Raw genomic sequence first — 23327 nt, forward strand, 5'->3', positions numbered from 1 at the left:
ACTTCAGAGCTCTGTGAAATTATCAGTTCTGCCTTATTCACAGAAAATGCTTGAGCCTGTAGAATCTGACACGTAAAGCTTGAAATGTGCAGCTGGAAATTTAATTTGAAGCTTAGTCTTTAGAAAATCATCCTTTTAAAGACAATCCAAGTATTCTTACAAAGTATGTTCCAAGGACATCCAATAACATACAGCTGTGCAATTCTCGTGTACCCTGGTTTCTGCCACAGTAATATTATTTTGTATTTAAATAATTCAATATATATTTTTTGCATTTGTATGTGAAAAGACTCTAAAATTGCTAGACTGTGAAAACTTTTTATAACGATTATGATCTTAAACAAACAGTGCTTTTTGGGAGAGAATTTTTAGTTGCTGACATCACTGTTGTCTGCTGAAGATAGAAACTGTCCAGAAACAACATGCAAATTATATGGTATTACATTTGTGTATATTTGGAGCACAAGTCCTATGGTTCTGAAAGTAATGAGAATTTTGCCTTAAGAAAAATTGAACTCCATGTCTGAGTGAGAAAACATTATTTTAGGCATATGAAGAACCCTAAGCTGTAGAATCTACTCATGCTGAAAATCAGTAAGGTGGATAGTATGACATATAGCTTTGGTTCTTGCTATTTTTTATGCAGTATGTGCTTTTACTCATTCGAGTCTGAAGGATTCTGCTTCTTCAAACTTTTTGGTTAGGATGTAATTAAAAATCATTCCGGTTAGTTTTACTAGTCAGTTTTACTAAATATTACCCATATATTTTTATACTCCTTTAGCTAATATTTTGGAACTTATGGATGGGGAAAAAAAGTTGTAAGAGTGGTTAGGATTTCTTTATATTCTAAAAATAACTTTTTATAATAGCAAGACAACAGAGTATTTTCTATATAGACTTATCAATTAAATCTAAGAAACAAACAATTCAAATGTTGAGGTCTCCTACACCCATATGTATAAAATTAAAGGCTTGTTTCCAGGTTTTGCTAGGCACTGAACAGCAGTTATGGAAATCAGTGGGATGTGTCAAGCACTCAGCACCTTGGAAGAGTCTGATCAGATTCCTAAAGACAAATTGGAGGTCTCGTCTGTATGCAGTTATTTTAAAGAATGTGACCAGATCTATAATCAAATCTTAGTGTGCCACTAATTGTATTAAAATGTGGCCTTTCAAGTGTTTATGTCAATTTTGCAGCATTAGCCATTGTACAGTGCTTTTATGTAAGCTAAAAGCATCAAATATTGTGCCAAATACACCATTATTTTCATGATTTGCCATAATACTTCAAAATAAGAACAAAGCTTTTTTTTTTTTTAATCACAGAACTTTTGAGTTTGGAGAGAATGTCTTGAGATAGTCCCCTATCAATGCAAGTTCCTTACAGCAGGTTGCCCAAGGCTGTATTTTGAACAGCTGCATGGATGAAGACTCAACAGCTTTGTGAGCAAGCTATTTGGACAAAAATATCTTAATGTCTTTATCATTCCATTTATGAAATTAAAATATACATATTTTAAAAGATAGTCAATATATGTACACATTTTTAATCTGAGGACAGTATTTGTTATGCATTCTGCAGTCATGTTCAGGAGATACTGCTGATATTTACAGACATAATTCCAGGGAAACTCTGAGTACAGCTTCAGAAATATTTATTGAAAATTTTATTGGCGTTCTACCTGGTGATATCTGCTTCTGTCAGATGCCCATATTGAGACTCCATTAATGTGTATTTATATCAGCTGTTCATTTAATATTTCATTTAATATTTCATATTGTTGTTTTTATTAATTTATTTTATTTTTATTTTATTTTGTTTTGTTTTAATAAAATGATAATCTAGGAAAGAAACATTAACTTTGTGTTAAATCAGAATGACTATTAAAGATTTGCTCTATTCCAAGTCACACCATGAAAAGAAAGCTGGGTAAAGAGAGTGTTATTTAACACTAAATAATTTAATTTCCATTACTTCATTGGACTTATATATCAGCTATTCAGAAAATAGTCCCAAAGAGAGTCTTTAATTTAAACTGTCTGATGTTCTTTTGGCAGTTGTAGAGAAACCAAGAGATTTGTTCTCCAGAAAACTTGGACATAGTTTCAGTTGACAGAAAAGTGGGGGTTTGTGGATGGTTTTTTTAATTTTTTTTTAAGGTGGACTTTACTGCAAGTTATTCAGTTACTGTCAAACAATATTTTTTTCTGGAAATGCTTATAATTAGCAACCACACTTCTTTCAATAAAAAAATCGATTACTCTTTAAATAGTAGCCCTCTATCCAAAAAGACTAACACACAGCGAAATCGATAAATGCCATATTTGTTTCTGAAATCAATTTTTATTCATGAAATTCAGAAGGGTTAAATGCTTTAGAACTAATGTTGACAAACTCAAGATATATCAGATATATTTTCAGAAAAGTACATAATGGAAATGCTAAATAAATTTCAATTTGCCATAGCAAAATAAAACTTCCTTTAACTCTTTGGAGACAGAAATGCTGTCGAACAAGTCTTCATAAGCTTCTTCAGGAAATGAGTTCTAGAAATGTTTACTGAAAGGTAAATGTAACTAAGGAAACTACTGGCTGCTGTTTGAAGTTTATTTCAAACTCAATTGTTTATTCTTTTCACTGGCCCTAGGTCTGGAAAGAGTGCCAAAAGATCTCCCCCCTGACACAACTCTGCTGGATTTACAGAACAACAAAATCACTGAAATTAAAGAAGGAGATTTCAAGAACTTGAAGAATCTTCACGTAAGTGTATACCTGAACTAGCACACACACACAGTCACACACAAATTGGATAGAAAAGGTGATTTGGGCCATGTTTTTAAAGAAAATTTATTAAATACTCTGTGATTTTCCTCCATCTTCCCAGTCTATTAATTATCTTTCTAATTTCTCTCCTGTAAACTCTCTCCTCAAGACACTAAATATCTTCATTATTTTTAATCTCTTGGTAAGCGTCTCCTTTCCATTCAGCTCCTATTTTCTGTCATACTTTCTCTTGCCTTTTATTTCCTTTGGCACAGTGGTTTGATTATTTCTAGTAAAAAATGCTTCTTCTCAATCCTCACTCATCACTCACTCATTACTGTATTCCTTCCTATCCCGCCTCTGAGCTCATGGAGTGCTCTATATACTCTGTGTGTCATCAGTTTTTCTTTTCTAATTTTAGCTCAAGCATCCCTTCAAGCTGAAATTCTGCCTGCTGCACTACAATGAAACTATGGTTTTGCTAGTAATCACCTATTAGCAAAATTCTACCTCATCCATCTTAACGTGCCAACACTAGTCTTCCAACACTACTGACAGCTTTCCCTTTACTATCACCTGAACAAGTATTTTTTCAATCAAGAATCTACATTCATCCATTTGTACTTGGAAATTATAAGTATTTATCTCCTTAAGTTCTTCCAGTTTTTTTCTTAAATTTCTTTGAGCAGCTTTGAACAATTACTAGGAATACAATGACTGTCTGACTGTAATTGAGGGAGTTGCATGAGTAGATCGTGATGAGGTTCTTGTCATAAAATTATAGCAGCTGCTGCATAGATGTCTACATCTGGCCTTGAATAAGATGTTTTAGGTCCCCAATTTTTTGTTTGTTTGTTTTGTTTTGTTTTTTTCAATTCTTGTGCTTTGCTATCAGATTTGACACTCTACTTCCTTCCTGCCTTTTTGGTTTTCATCCATCTTGCAGAAGTGCCCTGTTTTTTTTCAGTGAAGACCATCTACTGGATACTAAAACAAAAAACAAACAAACAAAAAAAATTTCAGTGAAAGTACTCTTTTCCAATCCTTCTTCACCACTCTGCAGTAAATAGTATTGGATATGAAAAGCACTGGCACCAATAATATCTTCCTGCTTGGCGTATAGCTCAGGTCTTCATTATACCTTGTGCTGTGTGTTAAGCTGTTGTGAGTGATGTCATCTTGCCGACTTTAGTTCTATGTATATTTTTATTTCCCTTTTTAAAGCAGATATAATTTAATACTGAATTAAATAGGTAACACTTCAGGGAAGACATCATTTCTTTACATTAGTCTCAAAAGAAGGCAGGTGTATTTAGGGACCGTTGGAAATCAAAGAGAAGAGTTTCCTCAGTAAGGAAAAAGAATTCTTCTATCTTCTCCAAAAATAATGATTTACCCATGTAGTATGTTTATGCAATTAAACACTATCTTCATGCTTGACAATCATCATTCTTCTCTTCATGTAAGATGTGGAAATAATTCCTATCACCCCACTTACAATATTCTTCAGCGTCATAGGAAAAGGGGAAACTGCTTTTAAATAAGCATATCAAAAGTTTTGCTGCTGACAGTGGTCTGTTTTTGTTTTAAGGATATGTGTGCACATGTGTCTGATGTATATGTATATATCCCACATATATACTTTTTTCATCATATTCTCATGATACACATCATGGACTTGTGATACTTCACAGTGTGATGTTCAAAACTTTCTGGACTTGTACCAAAATATGAAACCTTTTAAGACTCTAATAACCAGAAAGAGTTGCATAAATTATAGCTATTACTGTTCCAAAATCTGAAATGGTCAGAAACTGCAGTCAGTCTTTTGCATAAAAATACCACTTGCATAAGAATTCAAGGAACAATTATCTATAATCTCAATTCATACATATTTGATTTAAAAGAATAGCATATTTAGTTTATTCCTTTGAACAAACCCTTTAAATTAATTCATCATGACTGTAGACATCGCCTTACACAGTTATAACAGTTTTAGAAGAGATTTTCATGAACAAGTTGAATTGAAGTTCAATTTGTGCTAAAAGCTATAATAAGGGGAAGAAAAGGGATTTCTTTATCTTGTCCGTCTTCTCTTTCAGTACAAATGTAACTGATTAAGCTCTTAAATAGAAGTTAAAGAGGACTTAATAACTACAAAGATGTGCTGTGTAAATAAAAAAAAATTCTTGAGAAGGTCAAAGAGCAGTCAAAATTTATAGCTGGGGAATACGGCAGACAAGTAGAAAAGGATTCAGATGAGGGAATATTTAAGTGCAAATAATATATGCCTGCAAAGGAATACACCCAGAATGCACCAAACTAAAATGTGATGGTATGCTTGATATTTTTATAGTTTTCAATTAATCCAGGAAAATGTGACCGAGCTGTCAAAGTTGTTCCAAAAAAGCTGAATGGGACTCCAAACTATGAAAATGAAACATGAAATGGACTTTCATTGGAGGATTTAAGACAATAATGAAAAAATACCTTGAAGAAAGAATTTTTTAGGGCTAAGGATGACGTTTTGCAGTTTCAGAAAATTGTTGGATATTATATAAATTATTTGCTTATGATTTAAATTTGTGCCAAAGCTTTTAGAAAAAGCAGAAGAAATCTTTTTATGCAGTTTTCAGAATTTTCCAGGAATACTGATACTTCTGAAGAAAGTACAGTACTTTTGACTCCACGGACATTTTAAAAAATCTGAAATATTACATGAGTATGCTGAAGGAGGAGTTTACAAAACAGCACATACAGTTGCATGCTGTGTGGCAAAGCCAAAATAAACCAGCATAATGCCTGGCACTTCGGAAAAGAGGTAACAGAATCAACTGTTTATGAGATCAGTTAAGTTTGCACAAATAACACAAGAGTAACTGCATGCTTTTCGAAAAGGAATTTTTCAAAGGCATAGTGCTAGTACAGTAAAGGATGATGAATACACTATTGGGCTGAAATCAAATGGAAAATTGCTGAGTTTAAGTTGATGGATGTATGCTAAGCCATGGTTCCTCATACAGCAGAGCCCAATCTACCTTCATTTATACTTAAAGAGAGCACAGAAGAGATAAAAGGATCTCAGCTTGGGGCTTAAATTTACAACTGTACCCACAGTAAGTGATTAACAATGGTAAATGTACGAGCAAATAAACCAAAAAATTATTTGTAGTGACATTTTATGGAAGAAATAGTGTTGTGCACTAAAAATGTTTTATGCCCTAAATTTTTTTATTATTATTTATTTATATCAAAAGAGGGTTCCCTATGGAAGGACAAGAGCCTAGAATGGCTGAGGAGAAGTCTAAGAACATCTTAGGATACATCTGGGGTACAGAAAATTTCCTGACAGATAAAGATATTAATAAAAGAACACAGACTTTGCATGACTCCTTTCCACTTCAGTTCCCTTTTCACAGGCATGATCAAAGGAGAAATTAAGTAAACATACTGCTCTTTGAATCACAAATTAAAGACTGTGTAGTAACCACTAGCTTACTGTAAAAAAATAGGCAGAAATCTCTGCCCAAGTTCTACTTGTGAACTCAACTCCCACTGTCACTTAGCAGGTATTCATAATAGGACTGAGAGACAATTATGTCATCTCCAGCTTAGAGCTTAGAATTATAGAATATCCCAAGTTCAAACAATTTGTTGAGCATTGTCCAAATGCTTCTTGAACTCTGGTGAGTCTCGGACAAATATGCTGAGAAAGAAGATGTTAATCTTTCTAAACTGCAGCACACCCTTAGAGAGATCCCATTTCTCAGACTCTCTTTTGCATTGTGCTGAACGCACGATGAGATTTTCCACTGAAACAAACAACGTGAAACACATAACATGCATGAAATAAATAATTGTTTTTTAATGTGCAGAGGACAAAGATCTTTTTGTGTGAGCAAAACAAAATCAGAAAAAAGTACTTTTAGATCTTCAAAATTTTGGAGTGTTTAGAATAATAAAAAAATAATAACAATAGAACACAGCAGTAAAATAAATAAATATTAAGTAAACAAGTAAATTATGATAAAGCGAAAGACCTAAATGCTTGCTCCAGAAGACAACAGTAGTGTCGAAATGTTCTCTAGAATGCCAGAACATTAGGATTATTTTTATTGGAGCAATAAAATGCAGAGCCAGCTGTTCTCTGGTCATCTGTGCAAGTCACGTTACACAATGCTTCCCAGTGACAGCTCAGATTTGCTGCAAACTAAAGCTACAGCAGGCTCTTTGGCTTGGTGAGATTACCCAACAAGGTGCTGTGGATGTGATCAAATTGCTTTCTGTAGTTTTCTTTCTTTTATACTGACAGGTTTGTTTCAATGCCTTGAAATCTCTTCCTTCACAGTTCGTCCACCTCTTCCCTCTCCTTTCCTTGCCATCTCTTATTTTTTGCCTTTCCTAGCTATGGCCACTTGATCCACTTTGCTAAAGCTTATCAAAGAATTTAAGTAACAATCTAAAAATATAATTGCACCACCATGCTTTTTTAATACCTTTATTTTTTTTTCTCTGCATTTAGACTGTAGATCATATGTTCCTAATCAGACAAAACATCTGGAACTCTGTTCAGGGACCTCCTTGGATTCTGGGCCTCTTGGTTCCTTAATTTTACCAATCTTTATGATTTTTAAAAGTAATGCTTATTTTGTAAAATTCTGTCTTCCAGTATGACAAAGAGAAGGAAATAAAAAGGGGTTTTTTTGCTCGTTTGTTTCCCCCACACATGTACACTCACCATTAATAACAGGAAAGCTTGACTATATACGAGTGCTGTAGCATACAAGTATGATTTAGCAACTGAAACCATCAGGCAAACAAAAAGGACCAAATTTATTAATATTTTTATTTGGATGCTGACTCCTGAGCTTACCGTTCTTAAGGCATTACTGTTCCTAGCAGCACTACAATAAAACAACAGGTAATAATAAAATACATAACCCAGGAAATTAAAGAAATTCCTTCAGGTCAGCAGATTGATTTTTTAGTTTAAACCCTGAAGGCCGCATGCATCATTAAAGATCTGATGTTAGGTAAGAGCACCATATCCAGCTGGCAAAACAGATGTATCAGCACATATTAGGGTTGATAACAATTTGCTGATTGTTCTACAGTTCATTTCGTTTTTTGGCAAGGCTCCTACTTCAAACTCTTCTAAACTAAGAAGGACAGATATAAGGATGGTGTCACGCTCCAACGTAAAGGAGGGAGACAAGGTTCTTTATATGTATATGTATACCCGATGGTGAGATTAAGACACAACGGGTCAAATGTTAGCCCAAACAGTTTATTACAAATACTAGTTGCTTAGGGATATGGGGAAGGGAAGGTGGGTGATAGAAAAGAGATGAAAAACAAGGAGTCTTGGCAGAAAGCAAGAGAGATATAATCACCACCGTGGATCCAGCGGGGTTTGTAGTAGGTCCGTTGATCTCAGGAACTTGTCAGGTGACCGCAGGGGATGGGAGATGGCAGCAAGCAGGCCTCAGGGTCCGTCCTAAGTCTCTTCGGGAGTTCTCCTCAAAGATATTTCTTTCTTTGGGAGTTCTTCTCCAAAGTTCTTTTCTGAAAGTTCTTCTCCCCCCCCAAAATCCTTCATTTCTCAGGTGTTTTTTCCTTTTCTCTTTGTGTGACATGTCTGGCCCAACAGATAAGCCAGCAGTGGATGTTGCCTTCATTGCCATGCAGGAGCATTGTCTTTGTGGTAGTCAACTTCTCCAAGCCGTACCCCCACGGAAAAGACTATTTGCACCTATTTCTGCTTATATTTACAACCATAAGCAGAGACAATGGCACCATAACACCCATCCAGATAACTGGCAGTTATCAGAGTCTTGTCACCAGAAAAGGCCTTACGAAGCAAGCTTTGAGACAAAAGAAAACAGTTTCTGTCTTTTACAGATGGAAACTCCACAGAACCCTGAGGTTCATAATGAAATGACACCAAAATATATAATGCCCCTCTCTTCACTCCTGGGTAAAAATTGCAGGTTTTGGTAACCCCAAGAATACTGTACTAGTTCCTATATACAGTCAGCCACGTGCTCACTCTGCAGTTTGTTTTTTGACAAGAGCATGCCAGCAAGTGTTCCAAACTGTCTGAACTGTGAATCCCTCTTTTTGTTCAGGGAATGAATATTTGAGGCAGAAACCAGGCCAGAGGGAGGTAAATAGCCAGACTCACATGGACCTCAGTGAAGCCAGCATCTATTCATCTCATACAATCCTTTTTCACTTTCATCTATTTATTGATTTTTGTTACTACACCTAAGATGTGGGTCAGTAAAAATCAAACTATCCTTGGAGCTCAGCTTGTCCTTTTTTTTTTTCTTTCTGAGCACTGCTTAAACTGCTGGCCATGATGCAGTGGTCCATAGGCATTACTGCAGAGTAATATATAGTAATAAACATAACACAGCTAATGCTTGCCTTGCAGGAACTATGTAAGAGCCACAAGATCTATTATATACATATCATGTTGTTTTAAACAATGGAAAAATTATTTATCTCAGAACAAGAGGATGGAAGCTAATTTTTCTCTAATCCATACCAAGTCATGCTTGAACCTTTGTGTGCTAGAAGCTTTTTGTAGGGCTATTGGTGATATACTTCAATATCGTTTGTTTTTTTTCTCTATAGATGTATATCTTTTTAAAGTACTATGTCTAGTCCCTTCACCAAATAAAGGAAGTGCAGGAGAGGGATTTTTGAAAAAAATTAATTCCTGTGGCTGTCTTCAAGTATTATCCAAGCTGTCAAGATTCTTCAATCTGCTAGATCATTTCATACAAGGAGCACTGCAATTACTGACTATGGGTCAAGCACTTTCAACGCTTTCAGACTGACCCTTATTTTTCCCTCTGAGCATTACTTGGCCCTACACAAAAATTAGTACACGGAGCTGTCCTTTAGCAAGATGAATATCATGTCCCCCCATGCCATCTGGGCTATATTCAGGAAATAGACCATGTGGCTTTTTTTTTTTTTTTGCCTAACATCCCTTCCTCACTAGAATGGCCTGCAGATGTTTTCCCTCAGCTTTTCTCCTCTAGTTCCTGTTTTCAATGACCTCTAAATTCCCCAGAGTTTTTCATTTAATTTTATTGTGTTTTGTTTTAACTTTTGTTACATGCAAACCATACGGGGCACATTCTGAGGAAAATAAACAGCAGTGCTCCAAGGCTAATAACTTCTTTCTCTAAGTCTTGCGTATAATAGAGTTATTGTGAAGTGGGAAAGAAACCCATGGGTACAGCTGGCCAGGTGCTCTGCTGGTGTGTTATCCTCATCATTTGCTGTTGCTTTGGGAGACAGTAAAACTTCTTTCGAATTCTGATGTGTGGGCTTGTTTTTACTTCTTTAAAGCTGCACAGCGGTGTGAGAAATAATGTAGGTTCAAAATAGCAGGACTCACACAGCAGGATGCAAGTGAGAACTGATGTTCTGGTGCAAAAAAAGTTGAAAACTACAGGGTCATGATACTTTTCCAACTTATACCACCGGTATGTATGTTCCCACTGTGAAAGTATTTCTAAGCAAACTTTTGATAGATACCATTTTTAAGTGAGGTAGATATTCTGAATCTTTGAATAAAACAACTCTTCTGTGTGCTTCCTCAAGATGGTTTTGATCAAGAGGAGCAGTTTTCACAAGAGCTTTAGCTGTTCTCTGAACATTAACTACTCACAGGATATTTACATTACAGGGCTGGTTGAATGTATATCTGTCTATTATTGATGAGAAATATTTCACATCAGAATGCCGGCTTTGATAATCAAACCACAGATATGTTTATTGAAAATTAAAAATTCTCACACTAGATAAAAATTATTAAAAGACAAAGCAAATCTTTAGTGAAATACATGGCCAAGCAGGGGTAGGTTAAAAATTTCACATGTTCATGAGTCAAAATTTACTGAATATTGTATAGATATCTACAGAAGACTGTTAAGATCAACAAAAAGGATTGTGATTAGTAGTAGTGCACTCACTTATTCTGTCATTATGAAAGCAATTAAGGAGTCTAACCTACATAATTCAAGCTGTTCCCCTCTTAATAACTGAATTCTTCCCATGTCCTAACAGTGTGCAGGTAGATTTAGTACTCTAAGGAGAGAAGCTGCATCTGCCTCCAAATTCTGGCAATTTTACCTTAGGAAGCCAAAACTATTCTCATAGCAGTTCTTATAGCAGTCTGAAATACAAGAGAGCTGTGGCCCTAGCTTTCACTGACCAGTATATTTACTTTGGGAGAGACTTATTGTTAGTGAAATACTTTGCTGAACTGTGAGTGACCTTTTCTACCTCCTTCTGCAAATATGGTATTGCTAGCTAGCATACAAAATTAAAACCAGATCTGTTCAACTTTACACAGTGAAATCACATACAGATCACAATGCTTGTTTTCCTCAGGATGAGTCCATTAGGAACAAAAACACACATCAAATGCAATTTAAAACTATCTTCTTACCTCTCGATTTTCTAGATAGGTAGTCCATACACAATGATTTAGTACTTAGCTTATTATGGAAAGAGCTAAATGCTCCATTTTCCTCCAAGAAACATATATTCAATGCTGCAAATATTAAAAATATGTTAAAACACACTGGATGTTAACTATAATATATGTAATACAATTTTTTGTGGTGTATCATCAGTTTCCTTTTGTTTGTGTAAAATGACATAATAGAGTTAGTGAACAAAAATGTTCTATAGCTTTACATATAACTATATGTATGAATATATGAATATATCATATTATCCGTATCTATACAACACATTCTAATTCACTACACAAATATGTAAAACTATAAGTCGGATAATTAGGCAACAAACATTTAACAAGATTCATTCTCATATGTGTCATATCTGAAAACCTTTCTGTTAGCCTGCAGTACTCTTCTGACAGTAATGGGTCTTCTTCTTATGTCATGGCTGGTTAATCAACATGGGTTAACAGTAAAGTCAGGTTTCAGATGCATACAAAGACAGCCTCTTCCCTGACTGTATAGAGAGTTAATTTGTAATTTACTTAGCTTTACTCTGAGTCTAGATATCACAACTGCCCTGAGAACTAAATTAGACTTTCATGTAGAAAGCAGTATAAATCTGATTGACTCAATGAAGATCTTAGAGCATGAGACTTCAAATTGTTCCTCATAGTCACTATGTTATGCTAAAAACAAACCAACAAACAAATGGTTATATTTCTACAAAAATGAGATTATTGGCAGACAAACCTAATAAGTTCAATCTACAAGAACAGAAAAGTGTATGTATAATGTTATTAAGCTAGGCTGTGTCTGTCTAAGTCATAACATTTTCTGTTCAGGAAAAATTGGACAGAGTAGTACTGTGATGATGGACAAAATTTTTCTCAGATTAACAAAACTAATACTACTACTTCCCCTCTCCTATCCCATCAGGAAAAAAAAAAAGCAAATAATACTCATGCTAATTTTATATGTATGACTATTTCTTTACAGATTTCAAGTAGAAGGGCTGTGCTTAGTTGTGAATATAAATTATTATCTTCTAGATCTAACAGAAGCTGCATATAACTCAGCCTTGAAGTACCACTTGTAGTTATTATGTAGGTCTTGCTAATACTACTCTATTTCAGAAGTCCTTAATCTGTTTTAGTACTGCACTGCATTTTCTTTAGCTCACTAGGTTAGCCATCAAATGGCATCAAAAGACACTAGAAAATACTATTTTTTAATGCTTCATTCTTTAAATAATTTTTCCAATATCATCTGAGATCTCTGTCATTATTACTCCACAGGCATTGATCCTTGTTAACAACAAAATCAGCAAAATAAGTCCAGCAGCTTTCGCTCCTCTGAAGAAACTGGAAAGACTGTACCTATCCAAGAATAATCTGAAGGAACTTCCAGAAAATATGCCAAAGTCCCTTCAAGAGATACGTGCTCATGAAAATGAGATCTCCAAGTTGAGGAAAGCAGTCTTTAATGGGCTGAATCAAGTGATTGTCTTAGGTATGAGCATAAGTTGTAATGAAATTAATCCAGTGCATTAGTTCTTAGTTCTCTTAGTAATTTCATGTAGAATGACACAATATGCGTTAGCAAATTATAAATCTAAATTAGCTTTCACTTGACAGAGACCTGAAGTTTAATGCAGATTGGTACATACACTGCAGTACAGCTCATTGAACATCTTTTGTTGACAGAACTAGGCACCAATCCACTGAAGAGCTCAGGCATTGAAAATGGAGCCTTTCAAGGGATGAAGAGGCTTTCTTATATCCGTATCGCAGACACCAACATTACTAGCATCCCTAAAGGTAAGAAATTCTATAGATATTTGACAGATTAACACAAGTGTAAGACTGTGACTTCTAGTCAGAAAAACTTAAAAAGTAAATAAATTAGGGGAGCCTCTTTAATTAGTTTGTAGAATATCCACTGACTATTAAAGAAAAAAAAAAAGGCCAAATACCAAACAAAAGCACACTCATAAAGAGTTCATTCTCTGGTCTTTTGGCATTAATTGGTTTGGAAAAATTTGTTTCTCCCTTATGAGAAGTTCCAGAAGAGGTGTACTTTCAAAAGTAAGGCATTTTGTCTTACAATGCTTTCCTTGTCACATAGCTGAAATATAAAGTGGAATAAAGTGGAAGAATGTTTTCTCCCTCTACTCCTGGTTTGTGAACCTGCTCAACACTGTATGGATGTTAACCCATGTAAAATTAACTGAAGCTTTTCAAGCATAAAATCAGCTTTCCATGAGCCTGTGGAGCTGAAGCCAGAAGGCCATTTCTATGCAAAACAGAAATATTTGCAATTTTTTAAGTATTTCATTGTAAATCACTACAAAGTAAAAATAACTTTGGTATAAGCTTTTAAAAAAGAAAAGAAATAATGGAATGGTTCCAATGCAGAGGAAATTATATTCAATTTATTCATAATTCAGCCAGCAAAATGTTTTGAAGTAGCTCTACTTTTTTGAAAGTTTAATACTAGTTGTTATTTTTTTCTTGCCACATTTCCTGTTTTGACTGTTTATTTGAGGGAACTATGATAGTTGAAATATTTGGGTCCAGGTTTTTTTTCCTGATAAATAGAATTTACCAACTAGTCTGCACCCCATTTAAAACATTAAAACTATTTTTATCATCTTTATAATCTCATTTCCTTATGCTGTTATTTACATATTCAAAGACAGAGCCTTCATTTTAGCAGAGTACTTACAGGTAACACTATTATGTATGTCCAATTTATATAATCACAAAGGCTAGAATATCTATGAAGAACTTCAATTAGATACTTTTTAAGTATTAACTGGTTTTTTTATGACCTTGAGAGCTTGATTTTATATAATTGCAAATAAATTCTTACTAGCTGTTTTCAGTTTACCTATGAAAGTGCCGTATTCCATTCATGGAACTAATCATGGCCGTATCTCTCACAAGTCTTTAACACAACTTCCCCTCCTTTTCTCTCATCCCAAACAAAGAGACAAACATTAAACAATAAAGTTTTATCAAACTTCACTCGATTATGTTCTTTGTCTCAGGTCTTCCTCCATCCCTTACTGAACTTCACCTTGATGGCAACAAAATCAGCAAAATTGATGCAGAGGGTCTCTCTGGACTAACCAACTTAGCTAAGTAAGTGGGTTTTGTTTGTTTGTTTGTTTGTTTGTTTCACATATAAATACTAGTTGAAATTGTAGGTATTACAGATGCAATTAGAAACAATTCTGGACTCATCAGAATTATCACCATTGAAGCTCTGAATAACTTTGAAGAAAAATCTCCTAATACTTGTACACTGAAATAACAATACAAAAAGACTTCTTTATTTCTGAACACTTTCCAACTATCTTCAGTTATGAATGATGTAGGTCTGTTTTTTAATGTGAATAATGTTTTGTTTAGAACTCTTCAATGAAAATAGAAACATAATTGATGTAAAAGATTATTATTCAGATTTTTGTATCTAATTCCTAGATTGCCATCTGACTGTCATAATGAAAGCAAAAATCAGAAAGACTATGAGAAAAAAGATGTAAATTTACCATTTTTTAGTAGCTTAGACTACAGTTTAGTGCAGTGACGTGTAATAACACACTCACATGTTTTGAATCTGCCAGTCCCAAGTGGTGAGGATAGCAGCAACTTTCTAGAGCTTGTAAAACAAGACACTTTGATTCACGTTTGATGTTCATATTTCATTAAATATTCATCCTTGCTTAAAATAAGTCTTTTCCTGGATTTCATGAACAAAATAAAAATGCCATAACTGTGGGTTGCATCACTATGAATCAATTATTGCTAATGATAGCAGCTTAGTATAAAATCCTTCAGGCAAATTATAAATAAAACTTTTTTTTTTTTTTTTAAGGAAATAAAAAAGACCACCAAGATCTTAGTTACTCACGTAGAAAGTAATTTACCATGTGGAAATGTGTTGCCCTGCAGATTATGCTGTTTTTCTCATTTTTCAAGTTAATCACTGGAAAAACACTATAGACAACATTACATGGATAATATTGTTGGAATTCCTTCTTAAGACATAAAATTGCATGCAGCAAGTGTTAGTAGGCCACTGAAAATATCTAACCATGGGCTGCTTCCATTGTGATTGCACTGTACTGAGAAACAAGATACTCTGTTGTGGTCCGGAAACATGGAGCCGTGCAGTGTGGGCACCAACTTTTTAAATTGTTCTCTGGTCTGTGGTTGAGAAAGCAGTGTAAGCATAGTCAGAAATCTCCTTTTACAAAGCTGAAAAGTAAGGCAGAATACAGATCTGATGAAAAAGGAGGGTGCTGTGTATAACATGGCAGACATGTAGAAAGGAGGAAGTTACAGGGCAGCATATGGGATAAATCAAAGGGGCAGTGCACATGAAGGGAGGTTGTGGTGAGGAGGGGGTGGGCCTCTCCTCCCTGATAAATAATGGCAGGACGAGAGGGAATGGCCACAAGTTGCACTGGGGAAGATTTAGATTAGACCTGAGGAAACATTTTTTCTCTGAAAGAGTGGTCAGGCACTGGAATGGCCTGCCTAGGGAGGTGGTTGAGGCACCATCCCTAGCGCTGTTCAAGAAGCGTTTAGATGAGGTGCTAAGGGATTTGATTTAGTAGTTGGGTAGGGATAGTGATAGGAGGATGGTTGGACTAGATGACCTTGTAGGTCCTTTCCAACCTAATGTATCTATGAACCTATGAACCTATTCCCCTGCAGTTCCACAGAAATTAGCTGTCCAAAAATAGTTTTTATTTATATGGGTAAGACATCAGGAACATCAATATGAGGTCAGATTACTCTCCTGGATTATATCAATACTGATCAAGAGTTTAATAGCTACCCTTAACAGATAGTCGACCTGCGAGAAACAAGTTGCTTTCCTGACTCTGGTTTGAACTATAAACTTCCACACAAGATCTTGATGCAGTTCTTCCACTTCATTTCTCCTGAATGCTTGATGTCTAGCAAACCAACAATATTTTTTTCTTTTGTTTTTTTTGTTGTAAAACTACTCACAAGTCTTTCAAAACTTTTCATATAGTACTGCAGTGGAAAAAGAGGTCTCAGGAATGTAAATGGAACAGACTTTGCTGGTTTCATGCAGGAAGGAGTTTGCAGAGGAATATACACATTATACAACTGATGCTATTAAAGTCTCTAGATATTATTAAAGTTTACTGGAAAAAAATCTAGCTGTATACACCTGAGGTTACTTCAAGCCCTGAATAAGGCAGTTTGATAAAGTGCATGTAACAAAAAAGTGGGCTATTGTAGACAAAACAAAGCAAAAAAATATCTGAGAACTACTTCTATGCTTAGCTATGTTTTTGATTATGCTATGAATCATGTAATGACTGTATCAGCTAAAACACTATGTTATCAATTAATTAATATGAAAGGAAATAGATTTGGTAAACATAGTAAGGTCATTTTCAGATATCTTTTCATTTATTCCCATGAGAAAAAGGAGAATATCACGTTCTTTCCTAACATTCTTAATCATTCTGTACTTTCCACAGTAATCCTTACTTATTTCATTTTTAACCTCAACTAACTTAGAGTTCATTCACATTTAGATGAGATGTGATTACATAATAATTTCACTGCTTGTGAGTTAGATTCACATTTGTATAGATTTCTCCATTTTTACACTTGCCCTAAAAGACTTTTCTGGCAAGAGCTAATCTTGAGTTAGATTTTGTCTGTCTTTACGATCTGCACAGACCAATATGGAAGTCAGGCCTGCTTTTATCACGCTGTTTTCTCTTGGTGTGACACATCTGCTTATACACCTGAAGATGGAGTGAGCATTCAGACATATATTCATTAAGAAGTTTTAGACTTCTGCCTAAATGTTATCTTCCCTGACCCTTTCAAAAATATTTACTATTGGTATCTGTTCCTGAAGTTTTTGTATAAATTCTGTGTATCTCCAGGCTAAATTGGCCTGTATGATCAAATCTCCCAAGCCTCACCATAATTCCATGTGTTAAAGGAATTTTAATAACTTTAAAATGGGGTTACTGAAATTTTTTCCATACCAAATTCTAGCAAAGGTATAGGATACTGTGAATCGATTTTTGAGTAAATTAAATACATGGTGATGTGAATGGAAGATCTCATTAAGCTTTCCTTTGTCATTTAACAGTTTGATAATGTTGTAATATTTAAATGACTATAATTATGACTGCTTATGTTATACATAAAAAATACCAATTAGACGGATCTTTCTTTTACATTTTATACTTAAAGGGAAATTAAGAAAACATCCTTCTGTTTTTGTATGGCATGCATATTCTGGAAGCTTCTTTGCTATAAAAGATAAAACAATACATTTTAGTTCTGTGATTTTATATTACATCCATGTTCTGGCTTCTGAAACTGTCACAAGTCACAAAGAATTATAGGTAGTAGATTGCCATGAATTCTATTTTCCTTGAAAATATTCATCCATAAATTATTTTATCATAGAGATTTTGATAAGCTATTTTAAATTATTTGTTTCTGTTACCTCAGAATATTCTTTCTCCAAATCATAAAGGTCTGCTTAAAGGGAAACAAATCGTAAAGCAAAACTAAATGAAGCATATGTAGTTTTACAGAAAAAAAAAAAAAAAAAAAAAAGGAGCAAAGGGCAATGTGCCTACTCAACAATTGCAGAATTACCACTGGATTCCTTACTGCAGCACAGCATTGAAACTTAGGAGAGGCTCTTTCACATTTTCCAAACTGGACCACAGAAGCTGTGTTAATAAACCCAGAATGTGGATGTATAAATTGGAAAGGATGATTTTGTGGTTGAAGTTCTGGTCTGGAACCCAGAATAAATTTGTAATGTCCCATTTCTGTGTTCTGCTGAGAACATTACTACATGACTCAGCTCCTGTTTACAGTTTGCAACATGGCTCTAACAACATGTGTACTTTAGAAGGATGTGGTGAAGGTTTAAAATTAACAGTTCTAGTCACTGTGGGTCTAGTTTGAAAAATAAAGTTACAGTTAGAAATCCTAAAGTCTTTTGAGAAGCTCTTCATCAACATTTAAAGAAAGGCTGATGCCTATAGGGGTACACAGTATGTACTTACAGTGGAATCAGGCATATACACAATTTACAAAAATACACAGTACCATGGACAAATTAAGTGAAGTCATGATACTTGTTAATTATGATAGCTCACAGATGACATCAGACATGTGAATACATTTATCTAAACGAGGTTTCTTTGATGACACTGAACCTTATGCATAAGTGTGGACTTTTTTCTACTGTAGCAGTTTGTAGAAGAAATCGCCCCAAGAAAGATGATTATGTAGGCAAGTTTAATGTTGTTTTCATTTGTTTACATTTTTGTTTGTTTGTTTGTTTTCCCAGACTGGGTCTCAGCTTCAACAGTATTTCTTCTGTTGAAAATGGCTCTCTTAACAATGTACCTCATCTGAGAGAACTTCATTTGAATAACAATGAACTTGTCAGAGTACCTAGTGGTTTGGGTGAACACAAATATATCCAGGTAAAGTTTATCATACTGCCTCAGAGAACAATGTTCAGATTATAGATGATATATGTATCATCACTCAATTTTGAACAGAAATATATATTTGTGAAAAAGGTAACTTGATCCAAGTTTCACTAATCATTGGATTGGCATGGAAAAATATTAAACAACAGGACTCTTATTCTGTGTTTTTTTTTGGGGGGGGGGCAGTAGAGTTTTCTAGATCTGAATGCATGTATTTGTATATCTATATGCCTAAAGGGACACAACGAATAACAAACAAGGAGTTATTCTGTACTTTTTTTTTTTTTTTACTCAGAAAATATGCTTTATAAGAACATTTGTTGACTTGAATTTTTTAATTCAATTCAGTGATTCTTCTCAGCCTTTCCCAAAAACCTTTTGTTTGGTATCCTACAAAGCTTTAGGAGGTGACAGAAAAGCAATTCACACCAGCAGTGTTTTGAAGTCTATCTGATTAAACAGAAAGAAATATGTCCTCTAGGAACCATTTAAAATCAGTCGCCACTTGGTCTCAGGTTTCAGAGGAAAGAATCAGAGAGTCATTGAATCACCAAGGTTGGGAAAGACCTTCAAGATTGTCCAGTCCAACAATAGAACTATCACAAATAGTTCTCAATAATGTCCCTATACACAATGTCTAAATGTTTCTTGAACACCTCCAGAGTGTCCAGGGAGAAAGTTCCCCAAGAATGAAGACTCTCAAATGGAAATCACTTCCTCCATGAATCTTGGGAAAACTTGTCTGAAATGGTCACTCTGGAGCAAAGTAACACCAACTACCCAAATCACTATTAGCAGTTACTTTGTCTCCGAGTCCTGTACTGTTGCAATCAAGAGAGCAAAGGTTGAACAGAAACCAGTCAACACTAAATGCATTCTTTGTATACAGCATATACTTCTGAACTACAGTACTATGTTAATAATTTCACATTTGTCTCCTGTTTTAGTTACAATATGATCAAATTATAGTACTACTGCTGCATTTTCTTGCACAATTTCTGTTCTTTCTCTAGAAATTGTTTCCAATTTGATATATTACAAGTATTTCAAAAAGTAAGAAGAATCAAATATTCATCTGGAAAAGCAGATGTGTTTTTAGTCTGAATGATATTGCACAATACTAACCATTTGAAATGAAATTATTTATGTTATTTGCCTCTATTTCTCACTTCTACCATTCTGTAATTTTCAGGTGGTCTATCTTCATAACAACAAGATTGCCTCAATTGGTATCAACGACTTTTGCCCTCTTGGCTACAACACCAAAAAGGCAACCTATTCTGGTGTGAGTCTCTTCAGCAACCCTGTGCAATATTGGGAAATCCAGCCCTCTGCTTTCCGATGTATCCATGAACGCTCTGCAGTACAGATTGGAAATTACAAATAGATTTCTAAAGGCGGGGTTTGGTCGTGGTTCAGCTAAAGTACCTGTTGTAATGGGCCTGTTCAAAAAATTGTTGCTACAAGTTAATGCCAAATACCAGAAACTTCACTGTAAAGTGGAGATGATCCGATTATGTAAAATAAATTAATCATTACAGATGTACAACATCAAACATACCATCAAAAAGAGTTTCTGACTGTGCTTTAAACTGACTTATTTCAGCCTTCTTTTCCAGCATGCTTTCTGTGGTAATTTTTGGTTTGCTGAATGCTACAGGTTTTCAGATTCCACTGTATATGAGATTCGGAGTAAATATTTGTCAAACTATGTTTAAAAAAAAAAAAAAAGATAGTGATTGAGCATATTTTTATAGCCACTGAAGAAAAATTGTAGAGGAAAAAAGGACTCTCAAGTCATCTTGAAACTTGAGAAGGAGAGTTACCTCCTTTAAATTTATTTCAAGCCCTGGAGGTTTAAAAAAATATTACTATAACATTAAGCTAATTTTGAATGTATCTATTTAGCAGAGGCAAATAAAATTGTTGCTGATGTCATTATTTTGGGAAAAAAAATAAATTCATATTGTACACATAGTTCTTTTAAGTTTGCCATTTTTTTAGAGCAATGCTATTCAGGATTAGTCTAACATAATCCTAGTGAAAAAAATAATGAGTAGTCTGCAGTAAAAAAAAAAAACCTATAACCTATGTCTGGAGCTCAATTACTTATTTTCTCTAGGGCAAATCCCTCTCACCTCAGTCATAAGAGCAGTTTGACTGATTTTCAGTGAGGCGACTTTGTGGACTAGGGTATTAGGACTAGGCTTTAGCCATTGGTATCAATCCATGTATATATCTAAAACAAAAATAATAGCAGTTCACTGTTCATTTCTACATTGTATATTTGTCATCATCCTTTACTGGTTTCATTTTTTAAACACTGTTCTTGACTGTCAAGTAGAGATATGCAGGCTCCCCATCAGATGAATCTGTGAAATTTAGAGTATAAGCAAAATCCTAAATACAGCAAAAAATGAAGTTCAGTAACAGTAAAGGCCTAGTTGGACACTGTCGGGACATCATGTGTAGAAGAATCTTCTGAGAACAATTAAAAGCTTTCTGCAAATTGGGATTCTTCAACACATTCTAGTGGGTAGCAAGCACATCAAAGGTAGGCTGCACATTTCTACTGTCATTCTACAAAGCTAACCATATACTCAATCAAAATGTCACCTTAAAAGAATCTTCTGCAGCCTCTTAATTCTCCAAAGCCAATCTCTCTAATTTGTAAAACGTATATGTCATTTATATTAAAGGATAATGCAATACAGGCAAATTCCACAGTGTTTGTCTTTATTTTCTGTTTTGTTAGCATGACATACTATGACAGAACTTCAGCTGTGGTTAAGCCCTGAAAAATGTACATTTTTGTCATGGTTATAACTAAAGTATGAGCAGGTAATTTGAAAGTCTATTGTCCTTAGAAAATAATCACTAGTAGGTATTTCTTTTTTAGAATGTATGTTCTCTTATTTTTGTAATAATAATTGGAAATCATATTGAATCATGAAAGCCATTACACAGAAACAAGGTGTTGCCACCTTTGTTATCTATTTCAAAGATATAGCTGATGGGTTTCCATATTAGCATCTGATTTTCTTCTGGTTCTCAAATCTTCTAAGCATTATTTTTAGAAAACTAACAATATATCCTTCTGTCACTGGGGGGAGAACCCTCCTGACCATCAGGGTGTTTCTTCCCCTTTGGCTTTTGTTTCGGTATCTGATATAGAGATAAGAGAGACTTCACGTGGAAAGCTGAGCACTGGCATTTCAGTAGAGGACAGGCTTTTTTTTTAGGTTGAACAACTTCACAGATACACCTTACAGGAAGAGATTCATTTAATAGATAATACAAATAACTTATATAAATTTTCACATAAACATGTGTATGGGCTTCCCTTTTCTCTCTCTATAGCTTAAAAATCTCTGCAGACTAAGGATTTTCTTTCAAACTAAAAAAAATCTGAAGTCTAGAAGAAAATATCTGAGCCCGGTACTCTATTGCCTACACAATATCCATGCAATATCCAATATACCTTGCCTGTCTTCTGTTTTTTAAGCACATATATATCATATAATATATATAATGTCAACAACTAAGGGCTGGAAAGATATGAGACTTTTCTGATTCCCAGCCCTGTAGAAAAAAAAAAATCCAATAGCAGAAGACTCCATCAAGATTCTGACACTGACTAGTTCAGAAGGCAAATGCAATCTTGATTTTCAAGAAACTGTATAGACTATCCATCTCTCAATATCTAACTGACAGGACCCTATACTGAGTCCAACCAACGCAGAGCATCTGAAATAAATAAATAAATAGAAGGAAGAGAACGAAAGGAAGGAAGGAAGAAGAGAATAGAGAATAGAGAATAGAGAATAGAGAGAAAAAAGAGAAGAGAGAAGAGAGAAGAGAGAAGAGAGAAGAGAGAGGAGAGGAGAGGAGAGGAGAGGAGAGGAGAGGAGAGGAGAGGAGAGGAGAGGAGAGGAGAGGAGAGGAGAGGAGAGGAGAGGAGAGGAGAGGAGAGGAGAGGAGAGGAGAGGAGAGGAGAGGAGAGGAGAGGAGAGGAGAGGAGAGGAGAGGAGAGGAGAGGAGAGGAGAGGAGAGGAGAGGAGAGGAGAGGAGAGGAGAGGAGAGGAGAGGAGAGGAGAGGAGAGGAGAGGAGAGGAGAGGAGAGGAGAGGAGAGGAGAGGAGAGGAGAGGAGAGGAGAGGAGAGGAGAGGAGAGGAGAGGAGAGGAGAGGAGAGGAGAGGAGAGGAGAGGAGAGAGGAAAAAGGAGAACCCAAATAATCCCTCCATCAAGAACAGTGATGATAAAGAACCACGTAATAACCTGTGGGATTAGACTCATTTTATTCCCATAATGGAATAAAATCCTTATTTCCTGAGGCATTCTAAGGCATCTCAGCTCTTCCTCCAACACTGGGCCACAGAGGGGTCACCACAGGCAATGGGTATGACCATTTCTCAGATTTGAGGATAGATTCTTCTAGGGAGCCCAACCCAAAACATTTCACTATTACCTGAAAATCTGAACTGGCAGAAATGAGAATAAGAAGTTGCAGTGACAGATCTGCAGTTGCAAGAATGATATAAA

The 23327-nt window shown here is 35.1% G+C and overlaps 1 protein-coding gene across 1 annotated transcript in view; it reads left to right on the plus strand.

The window, feature by feature from the left end:
- Positions 1–21503, plus strand: part of DCN (decorin) — a 40425-nt gene extending 18922 nt beyond the window's left edge. Inside the window, exons 3-8 of the mRNA XM_065743156.1 lie at positions 2652–2764; positions 12552–12765; positions 12960–13073; positions 14306–14399; positions 18637–18775; positions 19977–21503. Coding sequence (XP_065599228.1) covers positions 2652–2764; positions 12552–12765; positions 12960–13073; positions 14306–14399; positions 18637–18775; positions 19977–20171 — 869 coding nt within the window. The 3' untranslated portion in view covers positions 20172–21503. The remainder of the gene's footprint in view (positions 1–2651; positions 2765–12551; positions 12766–12959; positions 13074–14305; positions 14400–18636; positions 18776–19976) is intronic.
- Positions 21504–23327: the final 1824 nt, after the last annotated feature.

This window comes from Cyrtonyx montezumae, unplaced genomic scaffold (assembly GCF_038088225.1).
Source record: "Cyrtonyx montezumae isolate F1298 unplaced genomic scaffold, pur_monq_1.0 scaffold_3, whole genome shotgun sequence".
NCBI classification, from domain to species: Eukaryota; Metazoa; Chordata; class Aves; order Galliformes; family Odontophoridae; genus Cyrtonyx; species Cyrtonyx montezumae.